The sequence below is a fragment of the Zonotrichia albicollis genome, chromosome 1, assembly GCF_047830755.1.
Source record: "Zonotrichia albicollis isolate bZonAlb1 chromosome 1, bZonAlb1.hap1, whole genome shotgun sequence".
Taxonomy (NCBI): domain Eukaryota; kingdom Metazoa; phylum Chordata; class Aves; order Passeriformes; family Passerellidae; genus Zonotrichia; species Zonotrichia albicollis.
Genome location: NC_133819.1, coordinates 2,138,485 through 2,158,533, shown reverse-complemented (window position 1 = coordinate 2,158,533; position 20,049 = coordinate 2,138,485). Strand labels below are relative to the sequence as shown.

The window sequence follows — 20,049 nt, the reverse complement described above, 5'->3', positions numbered from 1 at the left end:
AATATACAATTTTCTAATCCAATGGACAGCTGCTATAGGGTTTATTTTGCTTTTCTGACCTATCACCTTTACTCACTTCTACTACACTGTGGATACTTTTGTCCAGTGGGCTTTCGTCTCACATGCATAAATATATTTCTGTTATAACTTCTAGACTCTCAGCTCACTCCATACAACCTCTACATTATAAACCCTTCACCGTCTTATCAATACAATTTCTCACTTATTGAAAGCGCTTTCTTTCTTACAACTACAGAAACAAATTTATGATTTTTCTACTTAACATCTGTGTAAGATGTAAATTTTATGTTTACATCAATCCAAGCTTCTTCCAAAGCCACAAATCAAATCCTTCAGCGTCCATAGAAGTTTCTGTTTTTTCAATTCCCACAGAATTTGATACAAGACTTCTGAATTGGTTTTGATGATGTGGTTTATTTTCCTTACCTTTTGCATAGATAGGAAGGGTGAGTTTGGTTTACATCTTTACTGTGTGGTTTAGAAGCTTACAAGACCCTTGGTTACCAAATTTTTAAGGAGTTATTGACCAATAAAACACTGCTAACAAGGATATTTACATTTTTAACTTAAATGCATGAATCTGATATGCAGGGAACTCTCAGAATTTTGGGCCTGGAAGCCAAAGCTTAGAATTAAACACAGGATTTGAGCTGAGACCTTGGAAAAGGCTCCCAAACTTAGGTGCTAGAAGTGAGAATGTGGATTTGTAGTTTATAGCAGAGAACATTGAGCAAAGTAAAGGAAACTTTAGAGGTTAAGACATAGAAAAAATAAAAGTAGTTACAGAAGTAAACAAGTTTATAATATAATACTGTAAATTTGTATGCCATAATATGAATGGCCAAGAAAGCTTACACTGTAGCATGGATCCATAAGACAAAATATTTAAAGATTAAATCAAAACCATAAATATCCTTGGCATAAATATCCTATTGGCAGTGCTTTATTGGTCAACAACTCCTTAAAAAGTCTTGTAACTAAGGGTCTGGTGACCTTCTGAACCATGCAGTGAAGATGTGAGCTGAGCTCACCCTTCCTGCCTAGGTGGAAGATAAGAAAAATAAACTGCATCATCAAATACAATCATTGCATTCAAATACAATTATTCAAATAGATCATCAAATACATCTCAAATTCCTTCCAAAATTCCCCACAAGTGAATTATGAGAGTCAGGCATTGGAGCAGGATGGCAGGGAAGGGGTGGAATCCACCACCATCATCACCAGTGCTAAAAGGCATCCGAACGTGACATGTGGGGACAGGGCTGGACTCGATGACCTCAGAGGTTTTTTCCAACTTGAACAATTCCCTGTTCCCAACAGCACTCCAGGTGGAATGCTCTGAACCCCAAATCCTTCCACTTGGACCCATCACAGCACAACCTCCCTGCTACAAGGGACTGTCCAGCTGTGGCTGTCCCCTGCCACACGTGTGACACTTGTCAGGACACCCCAATGTCCCAGGTGAGAAAATCAACATCCCGCACAAACCTAAGGCTTCATTGTCACTGAACTTCACTCAGAGCTTTGAGGCACTGCAGCTTTTATGATTAATATAAATTAGAATAAATTTCGCAGCAGTCATATCATGATAAATTCTCCGAACCTGACAAAGCAGCTGCTCCTGTCCTAAAGGAAGGAGATGATGTCAGACTGTTGGAACCCTGATTACTGAGAATTTCAGATTTCTGTGCTGCCAGGCATTGACCCCCAGGAGAACACTGCACTGACCTGAGGCCATGGAGAAGCTTCCAGAATGGAATGACAGAAGTGGGATTGTGGGTGTGGAGTTTGGATAGGAGTGTGTGAGATCACAGGGTGGGAAACTCAGAGTTTAAGGGTTTAGAATACAGTAATGGATATAAAGCAAGACAGAGGTTTTGGGGTGGAGGCTGCTCCTTCTTCTCCATGGGTTTGGGTGGTTTTGTGTAATTGGATAAAAAAGTCCCCATTGCAGCCACGGGTGGTTGGTTATTGGGTTAAAAGTAAAAATAATTGAGGTGTCATTTCTTAATTGGACAGTTGATCCTTCAAAGGCCTTGCAGGGAGAGAGATGGGGCTCCATTTTTAGTTTGTTGGAGTGAAGTGCTGCAGAGCTCAGGGTTTGTGAGAGTGTGACAGAGATAAGAACTGATAAACATCTGAGTCCCAACAAGAAATTCCATCTCACACATTTAATCCCAACCCTGGCAAAAAAGAAGCAAAGACTCCACATCCCCCTGTGGCTCATTCCCCCCATCCTGCAGCACCAAGGATTTGGCTGATCTGATGCCCAACCTGGATTTTGCTCCCAGAAATGGGATCTCACCACATCACCCTTTTATCAGCTGCTTTCCTGTCAAGGCTCCCCTCACCATACACATTATTGACCTGGGTAATCATTACCTCTGCACCACAACCCTTATTTGCAGCTTTAGAAGTAGATTTCAAAAGCGATCACGGATATCCTAAGCCCAAACAACAATCCATTGATCTCTCTAAAACAGGAATTCCCTGAAATCATGGGAAACTCCCAAACTGCTGCAGGTGCCGCATTTGGAATACACAACCCACACAAGAGTCAAAGCAAAGCTTAAAATTTACTGAGGTTCTCAAAACCAGTTCTGGGTGCTGCTCCTGCACTCCAGCCTCTTTCAGAAAAATGGAATTTCTGGCTGTGGCTGCCACAAAGAGATGCAGCACTAGTGGTAAATTAAAAGGGGATTTGAGGAGGAAATGGGGAAGACCTGACAACTTCCAACCACATTACAAGCTCCAGAATCAGTTTGAAGACCCACATTTCTCTCCAACACATTTTTTTTTTTACTTATTTTATATTTAGGCCTATCTGCTTTACAAAGCTACATGGCAGAAAGGTTTTGGGGATAAGAGGTTCCAACCAGCTCCTCAATTCCATCCCGGAAAGAAGGCAGTGACACCTTGGTCAGGGGCCTCTTTCTGAGCCAAAACCCCCACCCAAACACACAGAACACTTCTGCAACATTTCTATTTAAGCTTCTAATTCATAACCTCTCCACTGACTGAAATTCTTGCTTTATTTTAAAAAATTATAATTTGCCAGCAGATAGTTTAGAAACAAAGCCCTGCTCAGCCATTCTTTTAAACTATTTCAAAAAGTTACTAATATTGTTTTTAATGATAGATCTTACAGCTCTACACTCCTGATTGTTGTCCAAAGCCACAAGTACTCTGAACACTCCATCCCCGCTATTTCCAAGTATTTTACTCTGAAGTTTCACTTTTTTTTAATGCAGGCTCCATGAAAATAAAAGGGAATGGAATTCACCTTCACTTACAATTCCTGTCACGTGTCACACTCCGTTATCTCCTGGTAGTCCCAGGAAACACAAGGGAATATTAAACAAACAGGTAATGAGATTTTACTGGACTTCCACTCACTTTAAAGTCAAATAATCCAAAGGCACCACAAGTGCCTGATTTGTAGATAATGCCCTGTGCTGCAAAACAGGATTATTGGTACTGAAATAAACCTTTTTGTTCAGGAACATAAAATCCCAGCTGGAGTACAAAATATTTCTCCCAATTCATTCTGACCTATCCAGTACAGTTAAAATTCCACTAAATCAAACTCTTTCCAAATAGATCTTAAAGCACAAAAAAATGCTGAAATTATCCATTGGTGAATGGGGAAAACCCACACTTACTAAAGTTACAACGGGTGTAACATGTGGACAAATAAACAGAACTTTTTAATCAGCTGAACAGAGTTGCGGACACACTAAATATTACAAAAAGTTTGCATCTCAATTTCATTAGACTATTCAAATTAGATATAAAGCCACTTTTCCCATATGATTTCCTCCTTCCTTTGTGAAAATAAATTCTTAATTAGGTGTCTTCAGGACTACAGGTTGGAACAAAACACTGTCACAACATCCCTTCAAACACCTAAACTGTTTCTAAAGAGAAACAGACAAGTTTTTGCTTTGTTTACCTGGTTGTAAAGTTACTACACATCTCAGGGGAGAGATGACAGAAAGATTCCCAAGTTTCCTATTCCCTTTGATAAAGACTTTAAAGCCTCCTGCTAGGAGGGTCTGGTGCTGAGCACCACAAAATAACTGGAGAAATCTGAGTTTTATCAGCACTGGCATCAAAGAACCACCTGAAAGCACTGAGAAATGTGAACACTACTAGGACTGAACACTACTAGGAAAGTAACTCACCTTTTTAAAACTACAACAATCTCAGCCAATATTACAACGCAGACATCACTGTAACACCAGTACCATGAAATCAACATCAGTATCACCAAAATCAGCAGAAATCACTATCCTGGGTGGTTTTCCAGGTGTTCAAACCACCAGCATCCCTCTGGACACCCTGAATTGTCCTCTGGGCAGCCCAAGCATCCCCCGGACACCCCAAACTAGTTATTTCCCCCCCGCCCCAGACACCACAAATTGTCCTTTGGGCAGCCCAAGCATCCTCCAGACATCCTGAATCATCCTCAGACAGCCAGAGCATCCCTCTGGACACCCCAAGTTATCCCCTCCAGACATTCTGAGTTTGTTATCCTCCCCAGACACTCCAAATTATCTTCTGGGCAGCCCAAGCATCCCTCCAGGCACCCCAAGTTTGTTATTCCTCCCAGACACCCCGAATTATCCTTCAGGCAGCCCAATCATCCCTCCAGGCATCCCAAGTTATCCCTCTGGGCACCCAGAATTAGTTATCCCCACCAGACACCCCAAATTATCCTCGGGCAGCCCAATCATCCCTCCGGACATCCCGAATTATCCTCTGGGCAGCCAGAGCATGGCTACAGGCACCCTGAATTATCCCTCTGGACACCCCGAGTTTGTTATTCCCTTCAGACATCCCGAATTATCCTTCAGGCAGCCCGAACATCCCTCCGGGCACCCCAAATTATTCCTCTGGACACCCCGAGCATCCATCCAGGCACTCCAAGTCCTCCCTCCAGACACCCCGAGTTTGTTATTCCCCGGGAAGCACAAGTATCCCTCAGGGCCCCCCCAGTTTGTTATCCTCTCCAGACACCCCAAATTATCCTCTGGGCAGCCCAAGCATCCCTCTGGACACTCCGAGCATCCACCCAGGCATCCCAAGTTATCTCTCCGGACACCCCAGGCTTGTTATTCCCCGGGAAGCCCAAGCACCTCTCCGGGCACCCCGAGTTATCCTTCGGGCAGCCCGAGCATCCCTCTGGACACCCCGAGCATCCCTCCAGGCACTCCAAGTTATCCCTTCAGACACCCCGAGTTAGTTATCATCCTGGGACACCCCGAATTATCCCTCTCCCCTGGACACCCCGAGCATCCATCCAGGCACCCCAAGTTATTCTCCGGACACCCCAAGTTTGTTATCCCCTCCGGACACGCAGAAACCTCATCCCGCATCCAGAGCCAACTTGCACCGAGCCCAACCCGCGCAGCCGCCGGGTCCCACCTGCCGCTCCCCGGCTGCTCTCGCTGCCCCCGGCACAGCGCAGCGAGGACGAGGCGACCGGAGCCGAGCCCGGCGGGGCAGGGGCGGCCGGAGGAGCCGTTCCCCGGTCCCGTCCCCGTCGCTGCCGTTCCCCGATCAGCAGCGGATCCCCGCTCACCCGCGGTTACCACACGCGCTCCGTTGCCAGGCTATGACAGCAAAGCGTCTCCTCCGCCCTCCCGGAGCCGCGGGACAGCGCGGGAAGCAGCGGGAAAGCCCCGGGGAGCGGCCCCGCCGTTGTCACCTCGGTGTCACCCCGGGCTGGCCGGGCCACGGAGGCTCCCGGGCGGCGGGGCCGGGTGCGGGGAGGCCCCGGAGGAGAGGGGGAAAGCGGAGCTCACATTCGGCCGCCGCCGCTGCCCAGCCAGTCCCGGCCCGGGAGCGCTGATGTCACCGCAGGGCCGGGAGGCGCGGGGACGCTGGGAATTGCAGTCCGTGCCCGGTATCCCGAGATAGGGATTGGGAATTGCAGTCCGTGCCCGGTATCCCGAGATTGGGATTGGGAATTGCAGTCCGTGCCCGGTATCCCGAGATTGGGATTGGGAATTGCAGTCCGTGCCCGAGGATTGGGAATTGCGGACCGTGCCCGGTGCGCCCGAGAATTGGGAATTGGTATTGGGAATTGCGGTCCGTGCCCGGTGCTCCTGGGATTGGGAGTTGGGGTCCGTGCCTGAAAATTGGAAATTGCAGTCCGCGCCCGGTATCCCGAGACTGGGAATTGAGGTCCGTGCCCAGTGCTCCCGGGATTGGGAATTGCAGTCTGTGCCCGGTGTTCCCGGGATTGGAAACTGCAGTCCGTGCCTGGTATCCCGAGACTGGGAATTGAGGTCCGTGCCCAGTGCTCCCGGGATTGGGAATTGCAGTCTGTGCCCGGTGTTCCCGGGATTGGGAATTGTGGTCCGTGCCCGGTGTTCCCGAGGGTGGGATCGGGAATTGCGGTCCGTTCCCGTTATCCGGAGGGTCAGGATTCCCCCCTGCCCGCGCGGTTTATAATGAGCTGAGCCGGTTAATGAGGAAACGCTGCCCAGGTGGGAAAGCAGCGCCCGCAGGTTTGGGAAATGCGGAGTCTCCTCCCCAATTAGCGGCTAATTGTGCTCAGGTGATCACTATTCTGTAGTTATATAGAAATACAGACTATTTCACATTACACATATATATATATATATATATTAAATATATATATATGTAAATGTATATCTATATATAAGTATATTAAAGTCTATAGTCATAAAGCAAAGTATAATCATAAGTAAATATATCTATTTATATATATAAGAATATAAGTATAAATATATAGAGAGGTATGTATATGTATATGTATATGTATATGTATATGTATATGTATATGTATATGTATATGTATATGCAAAAGCATATCTATAAAAGTATATAAGTATAAATATATATATCAAAGTATGTGTATATATGTATATAGATATTTAAACTATACATGTATATATAAATTTAAAAGTATATACACCAAAGTATATAGAGAAATTGATATGTATGTGTATATATTTATATGTGTGTGTGAATGTACATCTATAAAAGTGTATAAATATATATAAGCATATATATGTATATATATTTCCGTATATTTAAAGTATATATATGTGTAAAAGTACATATATAAATTATATAATTATTAAAGGATATATATAAAAGTATGTGTGTATATTGTATATATCATTAAGCAAGTATAAATAAACAAATAAAGGTAATAAATGTATATATATTAAAAAGTATATATATGTGTATATATTTTAGGTGTGTGTGAAAGCACATATATAAAAGTATTTAAGTATAAATATATATGTGTATAAATATTTCTGTATATTTAAAGTATATAGATGCATAATAGTACATATGTATAAAATCAAATTACTATTAAAGTATATATATCAAAGTATGTATGTATGTATATTTCTATATATTTAAAGTATAAATGTGTAAAAGTAAATATAATTATATAACAATAAAATTATATATATTAAAGTGTGTATATTTATGTATTTATATTTCAATTATATATGTACATATAATTTTAAAAGTATACATAAAGTATGTACAAATGTATATATGTGTGTATATATATTTATATGTGTGTATTAAAGTACATATATAAAAGTAGATAAGTATAAATATATATGTATCAAAGTATGTTTATATAGGCCTATATATATTTGAAGCATACATATGTGTAAAAGTACACATATATAAAAATATATAACTGTAAAAGTATATGTATCAAAGTATGTGTGTATATTTGTATATATATTTAAATTATATACGTGTGAAAGTGTATATATATAAAAAAGAATATCAGTCTAAAAGTATATATATTAAATATATAAATTATATATATAATATATATTAAATATATAAATTAAAGTACATTTATATGTGGAAAAATACATATAAGTGGATATATTCAATTATATATACTATATTTATATAGTATTTTTATTACTGTTTATATTAGTATATATTTGTGTATACATAGTATATTTATGTATATTAAATAAACAAATATATACATATAATAAAAGTATGTATATGCAGTGTACTTATAGATACATACTTATACATATGTACTTAGTTTATATATACTATATGTACTATACTTATAGAGTAATAAACTATATATTTTAATATTTCAAACCCATTTAAGCTGTAATCAGGAAGCACAAGCCAGTAGGGAAATTGTAATTTCTTTATTAGACATAGAAATTTACAATTAGATCATATTTCTCAGTAAAAGGACTTTACACCTCTTGTATCTCTGGGGGTTTGACATCTCAAATAATTCACTGGAATTCAGGTGGTTTTGGTGGTGGTGGCACTTCTGTTTCCTGTGTTCCCACTGAAAGTAGCAGTAAAAAGAATTAAAAATTAAATTTATTTTAAGTAAAGGCTTTCTTCCATGCTAAGCTGATTTGCATTTTCCCCTTTTTCAAGTATCTCAGTGACATTTGCATTTTATCACCTTTTAAATATTTTTTCCTTTCATAAAATCATGGTTTTCCCACAATTCTTTGCCTGAGATTACAAATCCTGACCATTCCCCCACATCACTTTATTTTTAGCCCTACCAAAAAAAAAGCAAATGTAATTTCATCAAATAAATCTATCCAGAAATAATGGGAATGGGAATTACAAACAGATCAATCTTTATCTTTCTGAAAAAATGACACAAAACCCAGTTAAAATGCAATTTAGTTGGGTTGCTGGGAAGTGGAGTCCATCATCAGTCAGGAATTATTATTCTTGAGACTGGAAAAAAGAGAAAGTGCTAAAATCCCACGAAATTTAAAAAGAAAAAACCACAGAAAACCCATAAAAAATTTACAAAAGCCCCATTTGACATGCATTTATTGAAGTTAAACTCTAAAATTTGAATTAAACTGCTGTCATAAAACAGAATGTGAGTGTCACACAGCACACAAATATGAAATTTATTCCCTGCAGCTTTTCTGACACAGCAATAAGTAGGAAATGAGATCAGCTCTAAAAACCCAACTTTTATTTGCTGAATTACTGTTCCCCCTCTGGTTTGTCCCAAAACTTCCAATGACAATCTCAGACACCCTCCAGCCGCCAAACCAGCAAAACTGGAGAATAAAATAATATCTAAAACTGAAACAAGAAGATTTCTATTCATTTCTACTTTTTTTTTTCCCCTCAAAACCCTGAAAGATCAAAAATCTCAGGCAGGGATGAAGGAAAGGAGAGAAAACCCAAAGATTTCCAGAGTTGTGGCAGCAAAGCACTGAAGCACAAACTGATTTTAGCAGAATTCTACAATCCTTTGGCCTGGATGGACAGAGGGGGGAAAAGAGGAAATCCAAACACAAATCCCCAAAAAAAGTTTAGGCAGAAATGGATCAAAAATAGGGTTACAGCAAAAAAAAAAAAAAAAAAAACCAAGACTTTTCCTTGAAAGGGTCACAGTCTAAAAAAGCAAAATACCACACAGGGAAAGGGTTGGGAAAAAAAGGATTTAAAACCAAAATGTTGCATTTGTCTTTGTCTCTATCCAGTAGAAAGTGTGCTCCCAAAAATATTAAATAATTAGAAGTAGCAGGAGCTACACCCTCCTCTCAAAATAACATTTAAAATGCCACAATGGCCATGCAGAGAATGGTTTCAGCAGGAATTTCGGGGAAAAGGGGATGAAAACTGCCAAATTTCCCAGCCCTGAAAACCCTGGAGAAATTGAATCTCCTGGAAAAGCAGCACCAAGGCAGCCTGTGAGGAATAAATCCAATTTGTGGCTTTGTCTGGGCAGTTTTTGGACACTCCCTGAAGGGCTGAAAGGGCTCAGCACTGCCTCAGCAGCAGGAAAAAACAATCCAAATATTGATTTAAGTTATAATATTAATAAAGGGGTTCTTAAAGTCATCCAGAGTGACGATGCTCACACAAAACCTGGACACAGCAGTGTGAATCCCTGGGAGTAATTATGTTTTTAATAGGGAATAGCAGTGGTTTTAACAACCTGTAGTAGAACATACGTATTTATTTATTTATGTTTTTATGTATATACATATATAGTCTATATGTATATAATGTATAGACTATATATATAGAATATAGTAGAATATCTATCTATAGATATAACATAGAAAATGTAGAATATATAAAATATATAGAGAATATATATACAGAATATAGAGAGAATATATATAGAATATATCAAATAGAGAATATATATTTATAATATAGGTGTATATATAATATATAGAATATATAATATATAGAATATATAATATATAGTAGAATATCTATCTATATATGTTATATTATATATAAATAGAAAATATATATATCTATGTATATATATAATATAGAATATAAAGAATATATAGATAACATATATATTTAATGATATATATAACATATATATATTGAATAATATATATAAAACATATAATTATATATTGAATGTATATCTATATATAATACACAGTAGAATATATATAGAATATATATATCTATAGAATATATAGAATATATATTATACATAGTAGAATATCTATCTATGTATGTTATATATATTTCTAGATATATAAATAGAAAATCTATATATAAAATATAGAATATATAGAAAATATATATAGATATATCTATAGAATATATATCGATAGAATATATAGAATATATACTAGAATAAATAAATAAATAAATAAATAAATAAATAAATAAATAAATAAGTTTTGCTATATATATTTCTATTTCCATTTCTATTTATGTTTATATAAAATAGAGTAGACTGAAGTATAAGCAGTTGTTTTTCTGGACTCCCCACCACACCAAGACAACTTTTTTATTGGCATTTTACTATGACAGAGAAGGTAAAAAAAATGTAACAATGAAGACAAGCGCTGCTCCTATAAAATTTTTAACAAAATTAAATTAAAGGCAGAAAAATAGAGGAAAACTTCTTTTTCCTGGAAGCAACCATTTCCTGTATTCCTCTCTGCATTCTCTGCCAGTGACTCCTGTCTTATCCCACTGGGATTTCAGATTATTCCAAACGTTTACTCCACTCTTTTCCCTCACAAAGCATCACTGAGGCAGAGGAAGGGGAAACTGAGGCAGCAAGGAGGGATCCACATTAAAAAGGGATCAGGAAGGGCCCCACATTCTCCAGCTGTTTGGGTTGAGGCTGGAATCTGAGCAGGTCACCGGAGAGCCCCCCTTGGGCACCACGTTGGTGTTCAGGAGAAATTTCACAGAATTCCCAGAATGACCAGGTTGGAAGAGACCTTCAAAACCAACCCAGCCCCAACAGCTCAACTCAACCCTGGCACCCAGTGCCACATCCAGGCTTTGTTAAACACATCCAGGGATGGGGACTGCACCACCTCCCTGGGCAGCCAGAACTTTATCATTCTTTTAATGAAAAATTTTTCCTGATATCCAGCCTGTGGTGGTTCCAGTTGTGGGTTTCTCTGGGTCTGGATTGAAGGCACTTGAGACAGTAGTTCATGTTCACACTCAGCTGTTTATTATTTCTTCTCAGTAAAACAGAGCTGTGAGTTCGGCAGCTTTTCATCAGAAGGCACAAAATGGGCAACAATCTCTTGTTCCAAGGCCTTTTCAGACTAAACTATCCCATTAAGAGCTGACACCTGGATTATTTTCCCTTTTAACCCAATAACTGATCCCACAGAGCTGCAATGGGCACTTTTCTGCCCAATTACAAAATGCCACCCAAACCCATGGAGAAGGAGGAAGAAGCAGCATGAAGAAGAAACCCAGGATGACACCCTGTGCCCTCCATCTTGCTGCCATCCACAACACACTAAAAACCCCAAACCCTCAATTTCTCACCCAGTGACACACCTACACTGCTCTCTATAATCTATTGCACACTTTTGTGGATTTTAGTCTATCTTGAAGTCCAAAAATGGCACAACTGAAGGACATTTTCTATAGCAGCTGATATTCTGAGCTTGAGAAATCCCATCCCCATCATTCCACTTCTCTGGAAGTGTCCAAGGCCAGGCTGGATGGGGCTTGGAGCACACTGGAGGAAGTGTCCCTGTCCATGGCAGGGTTGGAATGGGATGGTCTTTAAGGTCTCTTCCAACCAAAACTGTTCTGGGATTCTGTGATATTCTTCAGGGTCCCTTTGTGCCTGGGCAATGTCCAACCCACACCACCCCCATCCTAGAGCACTGCAGGGGTTATCGTGGCCAAAACGCAGAACTGGACATTGGATTTATCAAACTTCATCTTACTGGACTCTGCTCATCCATCCAACCATTCCAGGTCTCCCTGCACAGCCCTTCTCCTTTCCAATTTCCTCACTGGAAAGGTCAAACCCTGAACAGGCTGCCAAGGGAAGTGGTGGAGTCACCATCCCTTGAAGTGGCCAAAAACTGGGTGGATGTGGCACTTGAGGATGTGGATTAGTGGTGGAGTTGGAAGTGCTGTTAATGGTTGGAGTTGATGATCCAAGAGGTCATTTCTAGCCTGAATAATTCCATGGTTCTCAGGGAGGCAAAATCCCTGCAAAATCAACCCTTGCACCCTCCAGCCCCAAATTCACCTGGCTCCAATCACTAAAGGAGAAAAAGGCTGCGAGGAAGAATAAAAAATTAAGGATAACAGGGATTGGGTTATCCTCCATCCATCCTTTCAATTTCTACCTCATTTTTTTGTTTTCCAGAATCAAACACCTCTTCACCCCAGCAGCACCTTCTCATGTCTAACCTTGTGTCACCTGCAGCTGCTGGCAGCAACAGAACCCATTTAAACACTGTGAAGAACAAAAGAAATGTGTGACCAAGGCAGAAAGGATGCAGGGCTTCCCCAGACAGAGGAGCTGATTCAGTGTTTGTTCAGCCTCTGCTCACCCCAGGACAATAAAACCATTCTGAGCAGCCTGTGCACAATGGGTGGCAGAGAGGAAAAGCTGCTTCAGCTTTGTGGCCTCTGAAGGGTCCAATTTTATTTCTTTTCCCAGCAGAAAGGCTCTGATACCAATCCCACACCTGACCAACAGGCTCAGGCATGGTTCTTGTCTGCAAGCAACCTGAAAATGCATTTATTCTGTTGCATGTCTTCACACCAAGCAAACAAAAGGCACCTTCTCTTTCAGATGAGTCCCATTTAAATCAGAGGCAATAATTAATGAGATATTCCACAGAATCATTTTGCAACAACCATAGAATTTTAATCAATATAAGCATTTTCTTTACAGACAAATTCCATTCACAGTAACACTGAAACAAAGGCAGAATGTGATTTGGGACGGGTTTTGTTACAAATATTCATGCAAAGGCTTTTTTGGTTTTGTTTTGGAGAAAATGGGATCTCACCTGGGCAGCTCTCTCATTGTGTAATGGATTGATTACAATACAAAAATAAAAAGGGTTCCTATAAATCACTGCAGGTTTACAGGGTCAGGAGGCACAGAGCTGGTTGGCTTTGGAATAAGAGAGGAATATGATAATAAGAGGAATATGTTGCAGCAAGAAGAAAAACTGGGGAAGCAGAGGAGTGTTGGCAGGCAGAAAAATTCAAGCAAAGAAATGCCCAGGCATTGGGCTGCTCTGAAAACCTGGGGTGGTGGATGGAGAAAACCCCAGCTGCAGGTGGCAGCAGGGACAGAACATGGTGAAAATCCTCCCTCAGCAAGGCCAGGCCAAGCCAGCAGCTGTGGCACTGAAAATATCCCTTTCCTCTCCCAAAAAATGGTTTGAGTGAGGGGAGGCAGGAACTGGCTCTGCTCCCTCCACTGGCACCAAAACAGGGGACAGGACAGGAGGTTTGAAACCTTTTTTCCCCAGGGATGAGTTAAAATCAAGGTCTGACATGTGAAGCACAAGGTGTTCCTCTTCCTGAACACAATTCCAGTGGTGGGAAGAAACACCAGCCCCACCAGCAAGTTGAAGAAGCTCAATGCAAGGAACAATTTGCAGCAAAAAACTTCAGCCTGAGAATACATCTTAATAAGAGCAGCATGATCTCCACTCAAAAAAAAAAAAAAAAAACAACAGAATTATAATCCCTCAGAATGGTATTGTGAACCAATAAAAATTATAATATCTCAGAATGGTTATTGTGAACTAAGAAAATTTATAATCCCTCAGAATGGTTTTGTGAACCAATAAAAATTATAATATCTCAGAATGGTTTTTGTGAACCAATAAGATTTAATACCTCAGAATGGTTATTGTGAACCAATAAAATTATAATATCTCAGAATGGTAATTCTGAACTGAGAAATCAGTGCATGGAACAGGGAAAGTCCTGATCCCGTTGTTTGGGAGAGCAGAGTCTGAGGGAGTGAGTGTCAGCCTGGAGATCCATCCAGAATCCAACCCAACAACACAGGGCATCCCCTAAATACAGGGTCCCAACAAGTCATGGCACCCCTAAAAAAGTGGGGATCACCCTCAGGAAAAGCTGCAATTCCCTGGATTTGTCTCTCCATGCAGATCCAACCCACAGTGATCTGCCACAGCTTTGGGTTCTCGCTGTGAGGAATCCTGCAAGACCCTCCCCACAGAACAGCAGCATTCCCAAATTCCCCACCCAAACCACCCCAAACCTCTCCCAAAGCTGCTCCCTCACCTACTTAGCAGCCCCTTTTGGCCACCACTCGGGCGTGGCGGCCCTGAGCTCCACCCTGGCCCCCTCCAGGGGGATGCAGAGCGGCTCGTGGAGGTGAGCCAGCCTCAGCAGGGCGATGCCCAGCTCTCCCCCTCCAGCACGGAACTTGCCCGCGCGTTTCCCGGCCTGCGTGAGGATGTCGGCCCCCTCAGGGACGCCAGCAGGGGGAAGCGGCCCCGGGAAGGTGACGGGCAGCAGGCGCTTGCGGATCACCCCCATGTGGTGGGTCCTGGCCGTCAGCTCCTGGCCGATGTAGCAGCCCTTGGTGAAGCTGATGCCGTTCATGAAGGCCAGGTTGGATTCCAGGGGGAGAGCGACGCCAGGGGGGAGATCCTTCACCCCCTCAGGGATTCCTAGGGGAGAACAAAGGTGGAGATTGGTGCCTTGAGAAGGATGATTTAGAGGCTGGACTGAGCTATAACAGTATAGCAATGTGCCCCTGCTGACAGAGTGACAAAACTATCCTTTGTGCCCTTAAACCCAGAAGTTTAGCGTGGAGGGTGTGAAAAATGTGTATTTTATGATTGGCTTTTCCCAAATATTCAAATGAATATTATATGTGCTGTGTTAGAAAGTAATGCTGTATTAATTCTCTTAAGTAGTGTGTTCAATATAGTTTTAGGTTATAAAAATTGTTAAAATAGAAACGATGCTATGGAGGATACTTTTTTAAAGAAAGGGCTTGCAGCGGGACAGCAGCCACAGGACACCTGAATCTTTCAGAGAAAGAGAATTTACTGCCCCATTATCAGGAGAAATGAACTTCTTCCTGCCTTGCTCAGCCCTGAAGACGCCATCAGGATTCAGAGGAAGAAGTTGACACTGCCCAGACAGAATCCTGTGTTTGAATGGAATTTATGCATCATGTATGAGGTGTATGAATATGCAACAGGCTGTTGTTTTTAAGGGTTAATCCTCTGTTAACGTGGGTCCTTTTTCGGGCTTGTGCTGCCCAGAAAAAGGTACCCAGACATCCATAACTCTTTGTATTTATTGTCTCATATTGTCCTAATTCAATTTGTCCAAATTGTTATTAGTCTAATTGTATTACTATTTTTTAACAACTATTTTTATTACTATTAAACTTTTAAAATTTAAAAACAAGTGATTGGTGTTTTTCACAGAGAGGTTAGACAGCTGGCCTGCAAGCAAAGCTGAGTTGATAAAATAAATAACTATTGATGGTTTTTGAATGTATCCATAGCAAGGAAGAAGACAAGGCTGTCAGGATGGAAACAGAAAAAATACATTAAATGTTTTGTAAGCTAGACTTTCTGCATAAGTAGATGTGTATACATGCTTTATTAAATTTCTGTAAAAATTCTGCCAATTATATTGACATTAATTGCTTTGCACCAATGAACAGAATAAGTTATTATGCTGTAGTTAATGACTTAAGTGTCACGGACATATTTTTTGAAAAATCCTTTTGCTAGGATTTTTTCTCCTGAGAAGCTGGGAGGCCTCAGGAACAAAATGTAAACATTGATTATCTGCTGCTGTGGAATGCAACAGGTGCATCTGTGATTGGTCTCATGTGGTTGTTTCTAATTAATTGCCAATCACAGTCAGCTGGCTCGGACTCTCTGGTCAGTCACAAGATTTTATTATCATTCCACTCAATTCCTTTCTTTTCAAGCCTTCTGATGAAATCCTTTTTTCTATTCTTTCAGTAGAGTTTTAACATATCATTTCCTTTTAATATAATATATATTATAAGCTAATAAATCAGCTTCTGAAACATGGAGTCAAGATTCTCATCCCTTCCCTCATCCTGGGACCCTGTGAACACCACCACACTTAAGATCACGCTTTGTTAAGAGTATGTAAGCTGGAGAACATGCAGAATGAAAAAACCTTTTTCTTCTTAGATGCTGATCACATGTGTGTGTCATGTCCAACCTAAGGGTGACATTTTCTCTTCTCAGTTAGGTAAAAAGACACCTCATAGGCTAGGGGACTTCACCTCAAAGTTAAGAACTGGACAGAAGCCAAAAAGTCCCACCTGAGCAACTTACTAGAAAGAGAAGAGAGCAAAGGAACTGAATGCTTTTGTGAGGTGTTTTACTAGAAGCAAGAACCTCTGGCACCCTGCTCAGGTTTTCTCTGTAAAGAGTTTTGTTATTTTGCCTCTATTAAAACCTTTTTGTTTCCAACACGGCACCAGAAGCCATCCTGCTGATTTTATGCCTTCTAGGGTACCTGAGCTATCCTGGGTGTGAAACACACCTCCAAGAGCTTATGAGACCTGGCTTGAGGACACCCATATTTCAGAATAGAAATAATAAAGAATAAAAAGAATAAAGCAGAGATTTATTAAAAGGCCTCCATGGATGCACCTTGGGCAGCACCAGAGCCCAGCCAGGGCTGCACCCAAGATGAACCAAAATGGCCCCAAAATGCACGAGCGCTCCCGGGCTCTCTCCCTGGGATCAGTTCTGCTCCATTTGCACCTTGCAGTTCATTGTCCCATTCCAGCTTTAGCCCAGGCAGTCCCACCCTGCTTGTTTTTCTCTCTCCAGCCCACGGGGTTTGTGCTCCTGGGCTGAGATTTGGATCATTTGTCCTTGGTGCCCAGCTGGAGCAGGAATTGTTTTGTCTCCCTGCTCTGTGCACAGAGCTCACCATGCCCTGATGTGGAGCTCAGACCCACACACTAAAGCAGCACAGAATCTGAAAACATAAAAGCTATAACCTGAGGCATCAAGGTAAATGCTGCTCCTCATTAGATTTGTGCTCTGAATTGTTCAGCTCGTTCTCAGTTTGATTTTCCAACCCAAGGGGATCCCAGTCTCAGCACAGGACCATCCTCTTACCCTCTTTCCCAATTAATTTAATCCTTTATCAGCATGGACACACTAAAATCAAAAGCACTGAGGCTCCCAGGACTGAGATCCCTGTACAGTCTCTCTGACCTTGGAATAAACTCAAAAAATCCTGCCACAAAGTTTTTAGGAAGCCAAGTCTGGGTGTTTCCTTTTGCTTCCTCAGTAACAAGAAAAGTGCCAAGGCTGTGTGTCATCCCAAAATAATCAAAATTACTCCAACCACAGAAGCTTCTCTCTAAGAAAATGAATAATCCTGGCTTTCTTTTAGCATTCCTGACCAATCCTCATAATCTGAGTAAGAGAAAATTATACCCAAACATTGCCACCAGACAGAATTACAGCTCACTTTAATGCTCAAAGCAGCAATTAATATATCTATTAATGAACAAATTAAATGCATTAAAAATGGGAATGAAGGGTTTATAACTTATTCCTGCCTGAAATCAGCATGTGGACTCCCAAAACCCATACTGCAAACCAGGGCTTGGCTTTACCTTGTTTATACCTGTGCCTGTGGTAATCCTGAACATCTCCAACTTGGCTGCCAGGGATAATCTCTGCCAGATTTGCTCCTTTCTTTGCAATCAGTCTCCAGCCCATGACTTCTGCCCTGGGGTCAGGGGTGAGGAGCAGAGCCTGGTCTGCACATTTGGGGAGGGAGCTGGTGTCCCCAGGGATGACAGCCCACAGGGACAGGTCGGGGCAGGGGCTGATGGTGACTTTCCTGCGGATCTTGTAGAGTTTCAGGTGCTGCTGGATGGAGTCCAGGACGCTGCTGTCGCACTCCAGCAGGATGTGAGGCTCCTCTGCTGTGCTCCCGTGGAGCCTAAAATAAAATATCACACCCCCAAGGTCAGGAAAATAAACCCCCACAGCAGCAGGAGACAAAAGGTGGGTATTTATTTGGATCCTGGTGCAAATCCACAGAGAAATTTCTGTTCAGATTTCTGGATGGCACAGAGGGAGCAGCACCCACGTCCCCACAGTGAAAATACCTGAGCTGTTTCAGCTTCCCTTGCAAACACTGCCCTCACTTCTCCCAGGGGCACAAACAGGGCTGCCCATGTGGAATTCTCTGTTCTTACCTGCAGTAAAGGGAATTTCACAGAATCACAGAATCATGAGGCTGGAAGAGACCTCCAAGATCATCGAGTCCAACCTATGCCCTAACACCTCAACCAGACTATAGCACCAAGTGCCATGTCCAGTCTTTTTTTAAACACATCCAGAGATGCTGATTCTACCACCTCCCTGGGAAGAGCATTCCAGTGCTTTGTTATTCTTTTGGTGCAAATTTTTTCCTAATATCCAACCTGTACCTTCCCTGATGTATATTGAGATTGTGTCCTCTGGTTCTGTCAGAGACCAACCCCACCTGTCTGCAGCCTCCCTTCAGGAAGGTGTTGAGAGCAATAAGGTCACCCCTGAGCCTCCTTTTCTCAGGCTCAAAAACCCCAGCTCCTTCACACGTTCCTCACAGGGTTTGTGTTCCAAACCCCTCACCAGCCTCGTTGCCTCCTCTGGACGTGCTCAAGCATCTCAACATCCTTCATAAACTGAGGGGCCAGAACTGGACACAGCTGGGGGAGAAGCTTCATTCACTGTCACACAATCCCAGGATGGCTTGGGTCGGGAGGGACCTTAAAGCCCATCCAGTTCCAACCCCGACACCTTCCTACATCCCAGGCTGTTCCAAGCCCTGTCCAACCTGGCCTTGGGCACTTCCAGGGATCCAGGGGCAGCCTCAGCTGCTCTGGGAACCTGTGTCAGGGCCACAGCACTCTAAGAGGGAAGAATTCCTTCCTAAAATCCCATATGTGGCCCTGGCAGGGGCTCTGAGCTCTCTCTGGAGCTCTCTCCTCTCCAGGGGAACACCTCAGCCCTCACAGCCTGGCTCCAGAGCAGAGCCAACATCCACACATGCGGATATCGCACCCATCATACTTCTCTGCTGCGGTAATCCCCAAACTCTGCACTGAGTGATGGCACACACCCACGGAGGAACCGCTTTTTTGCACATTAATTTTGACTTTTTGACATTTAGGCCGGAAATGTCAGGAGCCACCCCCCGCCACCCCGCAATGGTCTCTCCCAGCTCCCACCTCCTCCCCCCCCCCCGGCCGCAACGCTTGGTCTCACCTGTACAGGATGACGTCATAGAGGCAGCGGCCCTGCACGTTCAGCGCGTGCGCGTAGAGCGCGGGGGGGGCGTCGCCCTCCGCCACCAGCTGCGTGACGTCATTGGTGAGCAGCCCCTGCAGGAAGGCGGCGGCCTCGGCGCCCCTCACGCCCAGCAGCGCCCGGCCCAGCGGGAAACAGGCGGCGGCCGCGCCCCGCTGGCCCTGGCACCACCGGCGCAGCCCGGGCGCCGTTATTGCCCTCACCAACATGGCGGCGCCGTCACAGAATCCCCCCACCGCCGCCGCCCGCCGCTGCCGCCGCCATCTTGTGTGTGTCCGCCGGGAGGGCGACACCTGCTGGCGGGGTCGGGGCGCCACGGGACCGCCCCCTTTCAGTTAGCCACGCCCCCTTCACTACAGACCACGCCCCTCCAATAGACTCGGCCGCTGAGCTGGCCGCGCCCGTGTCCTCGTAGCCACGCCCC

At 42.7% G+C, this 20,049-nt stretch overlaps 3 protein-coding genes across 5 annotated transcripts in view; 1 reads left to right on the top strand and 2 right to left on the bottom strand.

The window, feature by feature from the left end:
* Positions 1-5,913, bottom strand: part of LOC102074846 (uncharacterized) — a 28,483-nt gene extending 22,570 nt beyond the window's left edge. Inside the window, exon 1 of one of the 3 annotated variants that reach the window (XM_074539815.1) lies at positions 5,832-5,913. The gene's annotated coding sequence lies outside the window, so the exon portion shown is untranslated. Of the gene's footprint in view, positions 1-5,451 lie in introns of all 3 variants that reach the window. The other 2 variants (XM_074539701.1, XM_074539756.1) reach the window with 2 other exon arrangements.
* Positions 1-20,049, top strand: part of MRPL55 (mitochondrial ribosomal protein L55) — a 137,906-nt gene that overhangs the window by 43,352 nt on the left and 74,505 nt on the right. The gene's annotated exons all lie outside the window — the stretch shown is intronic.
* On the bottom strand, positions 13,150-19,932 carry IBA57 (iron-sulfur cluster assembly factor IBA57). Its single transcript, XM_074539632.1, has 3 exons — positions 19,584-19,932; positions 17,939-18,270; positions 13,150-14,969 (listed from the first exon to the last, which is right to left on the bottom strand). Exons 1-3 carry the CDS (start codon positions 19,832-19,834, stop codon positions 14,578-14,580), a joined length of 975 nt encoding a protein of 324 aa, XP_074395733.1. The 5' UTR covers positions 19,835-19,932; the 3' UTR covers positions 13,150-14,577.

What these genes read in the sequence shown, in the direction of transcription:
- IBA57 (XM_074539632.1), bottom strand. Translation starts at nt 19,834, where the DNA reads ATGTTGGTGAGGGCAATAACGGCGCCCGGGCTGCGCCGGTGGTGCCAG. An exon ending in TATGACGTCATCCTGTACAG is followed by an intron (nt 18,271 to 19,583) that starts GTGAGACCAAGC and finishes ATTTTATTTTAG; the next exon opens with GCTCCACGGGAGCACAGCAG. An exon ending in CAGGCACAGGTATAAACAAG is followed by an intron (nt 14,970 to 17,938) that starts GTAAAGCCAAGC and finishes GTTCTCCCCTAG; the next exon opens with GAATCCCTGAGGGGGTGAAG.